The sequence below is a fragment of the Clupea harengus genome, chromosome 9 (assembly GCF_900700415.2).
Source record: "Clupea harengus chromosome 9, Ch_v2.0.2, whole genome shotgun sequence".
In the NCBI taxonomy this organism is placed as follows: domain Eukaryota; kingdom Metazoa; phylum Chordata; class Actinopteri; order Clupeiformes; family Clupeidae; genus Clupea; species Clupea harengus.
In genome coordinates this window covers 25768415-25780914 of record NC_045160.1, presented here as the reverse complement: position 1 = coordinate 25780914, position 12500 = coordinate 25768415, and the positions used below count along the sequence as shown (strand labels likewise).

Below are 12500 nucleotides of genomic sequence, written 5' to 3'. Positions count from 1 at the left end.
GGCCCACCTCTCAGCCTGTTTGAGTAAAGCCATTCATACTTTCATGAGTCAATCCATGTCCACCAACTATAACAATATTACTACAGATGACCCACATAGGTTACTAATGAAGTATAGAGTAAGAGGGTTTACACATAGACTACTAATGACATATATCAGGACTGTAAGAGGGTTTACACATAGACTACTAATGACATATATCAGGACTGTAAGAGGGTTTACACATAGACTACTAATGACATATATCAGGACTGTAAGAGGGTTTACACATAGACTACTAATGACATATATCAGGACTGTAAGAGGGTTTACACATAGACTACTAATGACATATATCAGGACTGTAAGAGGGTTTACACATAGACTACTAATGACATATATAAGGACTGTAAGAGGGTTTACACATAGACTACTAATGACATATATCAGTACTGTAAGAGGGTTTACACATAGACTACTAATGGCATATATCAGTACTGAAAGAGGGTTTACACATAGACTACTAATGACATATATAAGGACTGTAAGAGGGTTTGGATAAATGAGTGGAAGTAAAGGGCAGGGTCCTGTGTTCCCTGTGCTGCAGGACTAGCAGAAGTGCTAATTAAGACGTATCTTTTTAAGACTCTCGGGTCATATTTTCAGAATGGCCGCATCATAACCCTGTCCCCTCGTCTGTTGTGCTCTGCAGGACTACCAGGCGTGGCTGGACCTGCGCGAGCTGGAGACCAAACTGGGTGGGCGCTACATCACCCACGAAAGCGACGACAGCCGCTGGCAGAGCTTCGCCCGCGACCACACCCTGCCCTACCCCGCACACCTGGTGCCCCCACCCACCACCGAGGAGGATGAAGAGGAGGGGTGCGGAGAGGACGCGGACATGCAGGGGCTCACAGAGAGAGTCAGCATCCTGTAAAGATGGAGAGAGAGAGAGAGGAGAGGAGAGGAGGAGGAGGAGGAGGAGGAGGAGGAGGAGGAGAGAGGGGAGGCTCAAGGAGGGTGTTAGCATTCTGTGAGGATGAAGGAGGAGAGGAGAAGGAGAGAGGGAGATAGGCTCACCAAACGCATATAATGAGGATGAGGAGTAGAGGGAGAAGGGGGAAATTAAAAAGGTGAGAAGACAGGAGGAGCAAACTCCTTGAGTACTTCAGCATCTTGACAGGAGAGGGAGGGAGGGAGGGAGGGAGAGCAGAGGAGAGGCTCCCTTAATTCTATTCACATTCTTGAAGGACTGAGTGGAGACAAGGAGAAAGCGACAACGAGGGAGGGCAGTCCAGAGGACACCCAAAGTCAAGAGGCGGGGATCATTGGGATAGTACCCGAGTCCGAAGCAGACCTGCCTCTGGTCTCAAATCAGCTGGATCAGAGGGTGGGGATCATTGGGATAGTACCCGAGTCCGAAGCAGACCTGCCTCTGATCTCAAATCAGCTGGATCGGGCCCTGCGCACGGAATTAGACACAGGAGAATAGTTTTTCCCATTGCCACTGACGCTATGTATGACGCAGTAAAATAAAGTGAATTAATCCATTGGGGTCAATGACGCATTGTGTTGTACCAGTCTTTCCATAACTGTTTGATTTATGATGGCCATAAGATGCACTCACGCACTTATTAGTATCCGCTGTAGTGAGGGTCATTGAGGTCCCCAGTAAAGCAGGAAGTTGTGCCCGCTCAGTCAGATATATGAGTCTGGACCTGTGTCAGGGCCACATGCAGTCTGTGGTGTAGCCTCACCTCTCCATCATCTCTCCCTCTTTCTTCACCTCCTTCCACCCCCACCCCCACCTCCACCTCCACCTCTCCTACGGATGTGTCTGGGGGAGACACCATCAGTCCCCTGCCTTCTGCTGTCATCATCCTTCTCCATCCTCCTGTCTCTGGTGGGGTGGTGGTGGTGGTGGTGGTGCTGGGGGAGGGGAGGGGAGGGGAGGGGGGGGACACCATCACTCTCTCCCCTCCTCCTAGTGCCTCTGAGGTGGCCTCTCCCCCGTGGCCTCTCCCCTGGGCTGTAGCTGCATGGAAGACGAAGGGAGTCTCAGAGCTTCTGGGAAGAAGTGAAATGCTGTTGAAATGATCTCCACGTGTGTGTGTGTGTGTGTGTGTGTGTGTGTGTGTGTGTGTGTCTGTGTGTGTGTGTGTGTGTGTGTGTGTTCGTGTGCGTGTGCGTGTGCGTCTGTGTGTGTGTGTGTGTGTCTGTGTGTGTATGTGTCTGTGTTTCTGTGTGTGTGTGTGTGTGTGTGTCTGAGGCTCCCTCCCCAGACTAATCTAAGACTGCTCTGTTGGGGTGAGATACTCGCAGCTGAAGCAGCCAAGTGTCTCAGTTGACTCAAGCAGAGAGCCAAGGACCTCATTCCTCTCCCATTCAACCACCTGTCGGCCATGCTGACAGCAAGAGAATGAGAGAGAGAGGGAATTACAGTGGAGAATAGCGTATGTGAATGTGAGAAAGTGTGTGTGTGTGTGTGTGTGTGTGTGTGTGTGTGAACATGTGTGAGTGTGTGATAGGGTCTTTAAAGAATGGAGATCATCATCAGATCCGCCTTGGTTGTCTGTTTTCTCCAGAAAGTGACTCAATCCTCTGTGGTCACACACCCGCACACACACACACATACACACACACACACACACATACACACACACACCTACAACTTCCCCGTAACACATCACACACAGACACACACACACACACGCACTCACACCTTCAACCGTCTCTGCCCGCCTCTGCTCCTCCGCAGCTGTGCCCACTTCTTCTTCTGGCACCGCAAGACGTGTGACGCCATCGCTGGATCATCTGTCGCCCGTCTGCTGACATTTGACATTATCATTCATGTACATTTTTTTTGGAACACTGTCCTCTTCATTACTCTTTGTCCCTCAAGCCCTTCCTAATCCTCTGTCCTCTCACCGATCACCAGAACTGACACAGGAGACGACTGTTTATAAATAGAAACAGACAGGATGCTAACGACAGCAAGCTAACACAGAGAGAGCAGCATCTCCTGTTTATTAATAGAAACAGATAGAATGCTAACGACAGCAAGCTAACACAGGGCAGCATCTCCTGTTTATAAATAGAAACAGACAGGATGCTAACGACAGCAAGCTAACACAGAGTAGCATCTCTGTGGGCTTATGACGGGGATAAGGTGAAGTCCCCTCTCCTTTATGGCCTTTATAGAGCTAGCCTTTTGCACAGCTAGTAGCTGTTTGAGTGGACATATCTTTTCTGCTTTTAAACTGAGGGGTAAAGGGCCTGTGTAATTCAGTTAGCTAAAGCAGTAGCTGACACTGTCAGCCCCCCCCCCCCCCCCCCCCCCCCCCCAACAACCGCAGCCCCTCCACGACAACTAGAACAGATATTAACCCTACGAGACTGTGCGATGATTTCCTTAATTAACTACAGTATGAGAAGGCATGTTACCCAGCTGCATGTTTATGAGAAGAAGCTTTGCCTTAAGGACGACACGAGGAAGGACTCTTATTTTGTACCCTTTGTATTGTAGTGTATGGGAAGTGCTTGATGTTTTTGTATGACTGGAGGGTGTGTGGGCATCCCTGCACCTTTAGTAAATATATCAAACTGATTCAGACTGATGTTTGTGTTTTTATTTTTTACGATACCGTCACCAATGCTGTCACACCCTCATACTCGCATGCACACACATGCGCACACACACACACACACACACACACACACACTCATATACACACATACACACAACTATAAAAGCATTTTCATTCTGTTAAGTGAGTTCTGTAATGTCTGCAAAATAATTATTATATTATAGTTCCTCAAACTGTTGTCTCTTCCCATTGACTCTGTGTCACTTTCCAGGATATCATTATCTCCCACAGTATGCATACTTGTAGTCCACGTTTTTTTCTATGTCGGTGTAAAATATAAAATATAATAGATGTAATTCAATCATGTGGTGAAATCCTTTGCACAGATGCTATTGGAGGGCTTTCACAAACAATCTTGCTCAAGCCCGTAAGCCCAAGACTTACAGTATTGCCTTCCATTATTCACGGCACACAACCTACTGTTGTCTTTTAACAAGTACACAACAACAGAGTTATTACCTTCCATTGAGGTACGTTTAAGTTGATTGACATTAAATTGACATTAAATTGACATTGATTAAATTCAGCAGTTAACATCGAGGACACTTTACCATTAATCAATGTACGTAGTTACTGTGTCCTAATGCTGAACGTCATGGTGACGCTCCGACAGGGTGGATCACATGTTCACATCACATGTAATCTGATGTAGTGAAACCCACAGGTAGGGTTTTTTTTTAAGAAAGTCGGTTACCTGTTATTTTGGTTGGAACTGGGGAAGCCCCCAGTGACAGCAGCACGCTCACTGACTATCGTCAACTTTTGGGCATATCAGTGAAGTCGCACGTAGGCATCATGGACACATTCACACACGTCAGGCTTGACGCAAATGTCAGACCTCGCACAGAGACAAAGAGTGAGTGAATAGATGAACTGATGCCTGGTGAAGTACATTGTGGTTTCCAGATGAGATCACACCTGACATGTATGTACGCCATAACGTTTCCTCACAGGGGAGTCAGGCCGGATGAGTGTTCATATGTCACTCCTGAATAACAGCAGTATCCTCTCTGAGTGTTCATATGTGTCTCCTTAATAACAGCAGTATGCACCCTGAGTGTTCATATGTGTCTCCTTAATAACAGCAGTATGCTCCATCAGTATCCTCCATGAGTGTTCATATGTGTCCCCTGAATAACAGCAGTATCCTCTCTGAGTGTTCATACTGTATGCGTCTCCTGAATAACAGCAGTATGCACCCTGAGTGTTCATATGTGTCTCCTGAATAACAGTAGTATGCTCCATCAGTATCCTCCCTGGCATAGATATCGCCCAGATTGGCCAGTTGCTATGTGGGAGATGGTCGAGATCAAAGTCAATTCTGAATGTTATTGAAAAATTAAAAACCAACAAAACATAGCATGTGTACAAAAAAAAAAATAACACTATGTGTATTCAATACATATTCATTCGTGGTAGCTTTCTTATGAACTGAAGATCTGCTAACATTAGATAGATTGAAGCTAGCATCACCAAAATGTGTCCGTTGCAAGCAGTCTCAAGCAGTGTTCACTCCATACTGCAGAGGGACTGTTGTATACTGCAGTGCACAAAGTATAGGTTGCAGTTGTTTCATGTCTCTGAGAGAGGGAGAGATGGATAGAGGGAGGGAGAGAGAGAGGGGGATAGAGAGGCAGAGAAGAGGGGAGAAGTATAGGCGGCAGTTGTTTCATGTCTCTGAGAGAGGGATAGATGGATAGATGGAGGGAGAGAGAGGGAGAGAGGGAGAGGGAAGAGAGGGAGAGAAAACAGGAGAAGTATAGACTGTAGTCATTTCATGTCTCTGAAAGAGGGATAGATGAATAGAGGGAGGGAGAGAGGGAGAGGGGAAGAGAGGAAGAGGGGGAGAGAAAAGAGGAGAAGTATAGGCTGTAGTTGTCTTGCCTCTCTGTGCTCACAGGCCAGGCATTCAGGAAGGATTGCTTTTTTGGCTCGATCTCAACTCGCATAGTTGCGAGGGCCAATCATATCCGATAAATAACCATCAACGACGTGGAGCTATGTTGAGTTTATGGAAAACGAATCACAGAAGAGAGAGAGAGGGGAGAGATGGATAGAGGGAGGAAGAGAGAGAAATAGAGAGAGAGAGAGAGAGAGAGAGAGAGAGAGGGGACCGAGGGAAAAAAGAGGGGAGTAGGGAGAGCTGGAGGGAAGGAGTGTGGGATGAAGGGAGGAAGGAGAACAGGGGGAGTGAGGGGGAGAGGGAGAGAGAGAATGAGAAATGAAGAGAGAGATGACAAGGAAGGGGCGATAGAGGCATGGGCAGAGCCAGGGGAGGAGGGAATGAGAGAGGGATGAAGATGGAGATATGGAGGCAGGAGAGGAAGTATGAAGGAGAGAAGAAGGGAGGGAGAAAGAAAGGGGGATGAAGGTGTCAGGATTGAGGAGAGAGAGAGAGGGATAGAAGTGAGGAGCGATGAGTGAAAGCTACTCTGACCTCTGCTGACCCCCCGAAAAACCAGACACACACACACACACACACACACACACACACACACACACACACACACACACACACACACACACACACACACACTCACACACACACACACACACTGGAATATCCCAGACCTCTGCTGATACCCTGAAAAACCAGAGTTTCATGAGCAGCACAGCTTGTGGGAGGGAGAGTCTAATCCGGGATATCAGGGATATCACTACCAGTCAGAGTGAACACACACACACAGACACACAGACACACAGACACACACACACACACACACACACACACACTGGAAACACACACGCCCTCCACCCACTGCCTGGCTAGCTTACTGATACATAGTTAGGTACTGACATTCTGACACAGATGTGGCCCACCATCAGACTGTGAGTAAAGCTGGATTTCCCCACACACTCCACCTCCTGCTGAATGCACCTGGAGCAGCGCCCAGCAGGGATGACACCGCCAGACAGAGTGAACACACACACACACACACACACACACACATATACATACACACACACACACACACACACATACATAGACATACACACACACGCACACACGCACACACACACACACACACACACACACACCCACACACACACACACACACACATATACATACACACACACACACACACACACACACACACACACACACACACTCCACCTCCCGCTGACTGCTGTTGGAGCAGAGCCCAGCAGGGATGTCCCCGCCAGACTATGAGTAAGGGCTAGATACCCTGATAAAAACAACTTGAACTTGGTGATTAAAAGAACCTAAATGGAACTTCTTTCTGTGGTGTGCGGTACTAGGTGTTGCCCTGTTTGAATCTTGCTGTTAAAACCAGCAGCTCATAAAGACTTCTGTGCGTGTTTAGCCACTCTGTTATTGAATTGCTAGATTTCACCACAGCCTTCAACTAGAACTACAGAGGACATCAGGCTCAGATCCGTCTCAGATCCGGCCCACATCTGGGGTGAAGGCTGGATCTCCCCACCTACTGTGAGTTTCCATGGCACTGATTAGACTCAGGTCCTGCCCCCCGATTGAACTCCACAGCCACAGATAGTATCGGTTTCAGAGTGAGACACAGCCATCTCAGCAGAGGTAACTGAGGTTTGACACTATGTCTCATACGCCATTGTTGACGCATTGACTGAAGGTGTTTTTTGACGACAGGAAGATGAGGCGAATGTGAATGTGTGCGTATCATGTGTTTTTACTGTTAGCGAGTAGAGACGCTTTTCCTCAGAAAACAAGGGATGAGATTGACATCGCAGAGGTTGACTCAAGGGTGTCATCATGCTGGATGTGTGTGTGTGTGTGTGTGTGTGTGTGTGTGCGTGTGTGTGTGTGTGTGTGGAGCATGAACATGGAGCGCTGACTTCATTTTGCTCTTGCACCACACAGGAAGAGTTTGCACATGCAGCGGAGACGCTTGGCTGTGAGCGAGAAACCACAGCTGTGAGGTGTGTGTGCGTGTGCTTGTGTGCATGTGTGCGTGTGTGTGTGCGGATGTGTGTGTGTGCGTGCACGTGTGTACACCGTTACACTGCAAGCCTGTTTATCATGGCTGCACTTTCTGTCTATCTATCTGTCTGTCTGCCTCTGTAACTCTCTCTCTCTCTTTCTCTTTCTTTCTCACTGCAACCCTGCAGAAGTCATCATTTACTGGAAGCATGCCCACTCATTTCACCTCTCTCTCTCTCTCTCTCTCTCTCTCTCTCTCCTCCCCTCTCTGATGAAGTGAAATCATCTCCGAGGCAAAGCTCAGGACAGTCCTTTTCACTCTTCCCTGACTGAGGCAAGAGGAACAACAGGAACCACTGCTCTTGAAGTTCTCTGTGTTTTTTGCGGATCTTCTTCTGACAAACTTTTTTTTGTCTGATCTTCCTGCGCAGGAGAGACCGGACGACAACGATTACATACAGCCGGGGCTCAGGATATTCTGTCCCCTCGAGTGAATAACTTACGACCGGTAGGGAGGGAGGGAGGGAGTGTGCCCCCACTGTCGCCGTGGTGACTGAAGTAAGAACAGGCGGACCCACTGTCAGAGAGAGAGACTCTCACTCCATTCCTAAACTGCAGTTTTCTCAGGTGAGACTGTTCACAGCACTGAGTTATGACCATGTATAACAGTATATTATGTATATTATACAGTATATTATGACCAAGTATAACAGTAAATTAAGATCATGTACAACCATGAATTATCATCATGTATAACAGTATATTATGATCATGTATATTGTATAAGAATGAGTTATGATCATTTATAACAGTATATTATGATAATGTATATTGTATAAGAATGAGTTATGATCATGTATAAGCATGAGTTACGATCATGTATATAACACTGAGTTATAATCATGTTCGACTCGGATCATGTTAAAGGCTGGGTTGTGTAATCGCTACATGTGAGCAAGGAATTCAATGTTGATAAAAACAAACAACAACAACAACAACATAAAAAACTGTTATGTAATAGTAGTAGTATTAAGTAATGACAAGAAAATGTCATATTATAGGATACAAATGTTTAAGCTGGATCTGTTATTTTCAAGTCCAAGCGAGATGTTGTTTATTTAAAGAACACCTGGATCAAAATTTAATTTTTCAAAGGTCACGGCTCAATGCGTGGTTAGCATACAATAGAGAGAAAAACAAAAGGATAACCGCTAACTACAAGAGAACATCCTGGAACATTTTGTTGTTTGTGAGCACAAATGTGGTAAAAAACCACAGCCCTCAGAAAAGGCCATGAGCATTGAAGACAGGAATGCAGCGTGTAGTGCATAACTAGGTATTCTAAATAAGAATACTCTGCTTTGTCTGAGAGCTCTTCTGTCTGAGATGCACCTTAAAGGTTCTGTCAGGCTAGTCTAGGCACCTTAAAGGTTCTGTCAGGCTAATCTAGGGGATTTGCCCTGGTGCCCTGGTGCCTTTGGACCATGGGGTCAATGCTAACTGTTAAAGGTGCTACTCTATTTAATTGTTGGAATTAAACAAATCATGTTTCTGTCTGATTATGTCTGTGTAGGAAGCCAGTATGTCCTCCTTGTTAGGCCAAGAAAACATATTTTATCAGCTTAATAACCACAATTTGCTAATTTGTTCCTGTTGTTCAAACGGTAGCGCAGATCAAAAGATAGACACTGCTCTGGATAAAAGTGACAGGGGAAAAAAATGGAGTTGTATAAAAATGTGACGCTATGCTCTATTCCCAACAGCAGCATATAAAATAAAAGCAATTTTGAGGGTTTGTTTTGAATCACAAATGACTTGAGATGATTTGTTGATCTGAGAGCTAATGGTTCTGTTAGGAAGTCCACTATGATGAGAAGGATGTCTCTCTGTAATGGGCTGTAATTGAGCATGCCTGAGCGTCCATTAGTAGAGCCCTTGGGAAGACCAACCTGCCATTGCATAGAGATGGTGGAAAAGCTTCACAGTCTTAATCAACCATAACTAACCATGAGGGACGTCACCAACGGCTTTGAAAGCTTTCACTCAAGGGTTCGGAAAACTTGACACTTTTTTGAAGAGCACCTACATGAGGATTTTATCACCAGCCAAATTCAAGGAAGAAGCCACAGCGATGTTTAATCAGTTACTATCTATTACAGTTACTAAACTACACTGTAGTTTTAAAGAAAGCACTACATGGGAGAGAAGCCCTCTCCCTGTTGCAGGCAACAGGAGGACACAGATGCTAAAGTTAGCCCACAAGCCATAGGCCACTAGTGCTGCTAGCTAGCTTCATGGCTCTGACACAACAGGACACAGATGCTAAAGTTAGCTCACAGGCCATAGGCCACTAGCGCTGCTAGCTAGCTTCATGGCTCTGACTCACCAGCCATCTCAGATTTCGACTGTAACCTTAAGCCCCTCGCACCAACTCTCCCTGGCCACATTGCACTTTGGGTAGGCACATGTATGTCTGTTTATTCCTGCTCGCCGTGGCAAATCAGATCGTTATTGTGTGGCCGTGCATGCAAAGCGTCGGCAGGCCACTATCTTGGGCTGTGCTGCTGTGTGTTCGATGACTTAACTGTCAATGTTTGGTATTGATAATTGATAGTGTTTGGTATTGATAATTGATAGTGTTTGGTATTGATCATTTATTAGCGTTTGGTATTCGTATACGTTTTTGTGTGCTACTGGGGAACTTGCCTGTGTGCGCTGGTAGTAAGGAGAGGCCTGCTGAGAGCTCTCTGTAGGCCTAAACATGATCAAAATGAAGGTTCAATCTCTCCTGCTCCAGTCCCTGTGTAGCTCCGAGGATAAGAAGGCTTCGTACATACTGTGTTGAAAACTAAATTGCTGGCTCAATGTATTTGATGACTGAGAATGAAGGATGATTTTAGAGAGGGCAGTGGTTTTAATCATATCGAATAAGAGCAATTATCAATTTAGAATTCAATTTAGCTCTTGTTAATGTCATAAAATCCTTCTTTGTACCCTTAACCTAAAGTGCTGCAGAAAGTCTTTCTATGGGGAAATCTCTAAAAACCAAGAGTACAAACAAACAAACAAACAAACAAACAAACAAACAAACAACAAACAAACGTTAAGTTACATTCTTCTAAATGTGCATTACTTTTCACGCAACAGTGAAGCATACTGGATGGGCATGGTGGGTGGGGGCACAATATTTATATGCAGTCATGATTATTTTTGGCCTCGTTGCCTTGATAGAGTTACCCAGGCAAAGGCCATTATGTGTGTCCCACAGGAGGCTTCCAGGGATCAATGTTTTTCAAAGCCTTATGAAGACCAGTGGGAACACAAAACCAAATTATGCATTAGCATTACGGGTAACAGAGGAGACGGTAATACTAGAAGCGCACAAAGAACAGGTGGCCATTCTCAATCTAATAGGGCTGCATCGATGCTTCTGTGAAATATGAATCCAGAAGATGAAGCATTAAAAATTAAGGTCATGATCGTTCTGTATGGGAAGTACTGAAGCCTAATGTATTCATTCTAAGAGTCGTCACAGGCAGTTCACCATCACCCAGTGACTCACTAACTTCCATATTGTTTGGAAAAGGTGGTGGTACTCTAGGCATCAACCCCCCCCCCCCCGCTCTGCTGTTACAAAACAGCTGGTCTGGTTTAGGCGGTTGGTGAGTGGAGACGGGTGTCTGGACAGTCTGTCTGCGTGTGGGTGGCATCTTCCGAGACCACTGGATTGGCCACTCAGATTGCAGGGGTGTGTGGGTGGTTTGCATGCAGCTTTCAGAGGTTGGTAGGATCCGGCAAGACTTCTGGAGTGACAAGTGGACTGGCCAATCAGGTTGCAGGAGGGTGCAGGTGGTTTCGCGTGTAGTGATCATGAAGTGGTGTAGTATGTCACTCAAATTTCAGGGGGGGTGCAGTGGCCCAGACCTCAACCCATCCCCGTCTCATTTAGGTGGCCATTTGGGCAAGTCACAAGCATTCTGGGGCCATGATGGCTAACAGTTAGCATGACTAGCCCTCACTGACCGTTGAGTGCAGAGAAAACAGTGGAACCACCGGAAAGGGCTGCAGACAATTTTCTTGATGCAATCACAGGCAATTACAGGGTATAAATACCCTAGGCTCAGAGTCCAAATAGTTGTTGACAGTTGAGCTAGACCTGAGCTAGACCCTGACCCAAACTGACCTGAACATGTAAGACAGAGAAATACTGGAATAAAGAATCTGTGCACTGTTAATTATTTATGGATATATCTGTCATGTTGCAAATACAGATATACTTTATAAAGACACACATATTTCTTTATAAATAGTTATTTAGCGATTCTGAGTCTGTTATCCAATGCTTATGAAGTGACCCTTACTATTAATTGTCACCAAAAGGGGAAACGCTGGATGAACACCTACAAGGCCCAGTGGTGCTCTGCATGTGTGTGTTGGTCACAGAAGAATATGTGGCGTCAGGTAGTGCAGAACGAATGTGTCACATGTACAGGCCTGCAGCAGGGCCTTCACCGGAAAACAGACCACCGCAGGGTCTAGGAGGGGGGTGGGAGGGGACATAACACGGCTGATGGAAAGACGCACAGACATTTCTTAGTCATTTCATGAATGCGCTTAAAATAGGCAATTGTGTTTGGGTGGAAGCCAGCTGCTATCTCCTGCTTAAAGTTTACATAGCTGGAACTGTGAAGTCTGACCCAAACTGGAGAGAATCTCCCACGGCAACTTCAACCGGTGTAAGCAGGGCAGACCAAGAATACAGCGCAGACTTGGTCGCCAGCGGCCTCTAGTAGGCTAAATGGGGGCCTACACAAACCAAGCACAGACAGGATTCTTTACCCATGAGCCTTTAGTCAATTAAAACACCCAACACACACACAGCACAGTCCAGGAGAGTCACCACACTGTCTAACCTCCCCATACTATAGAAACACACAATATCATATTTGCCACA

At 46.0% G+C, this 12500-nt stretch overlaps 2 protein-coding genes across 2 annotated transcripts in view; both read left to right on the top strand.

Annotated features, from left to right (window-relative positions):
- prkd2 (protein kinase D2) overlaps nt 1-1529 on the top strand; it is a 25598-nt gene extending 24069 nt beyond the window's left edge. The window contains exon 17 of the mRNA XM_031573961.2: nt 692-1529. Within this exon, the coding sequence (XP_031429821.1) occupies nt 692-916 (225 nt within the window). The 3' untranslated portion in view covers nt 917-1529. The remainder of the gene's footprint in view (nt 1-691) is intronic.
- A 6128-nt stretch (nt 1530-7657) lies between these two features.
- gpr184 (G protein-coupled receptor 184) overlaps nt 7658-12500 on the top strand; it is a 16018-nt gene continuing 11175 nt past the window's right edge. The window contains exon 1 of the mRNA XM_031573960.1: nt 7658-8173. The gene's annotated coding sequence lies outside the window, so the exon portion shown is untranslated. The remainder of the gene's footprint in view (nt 8174-12500) is intronic.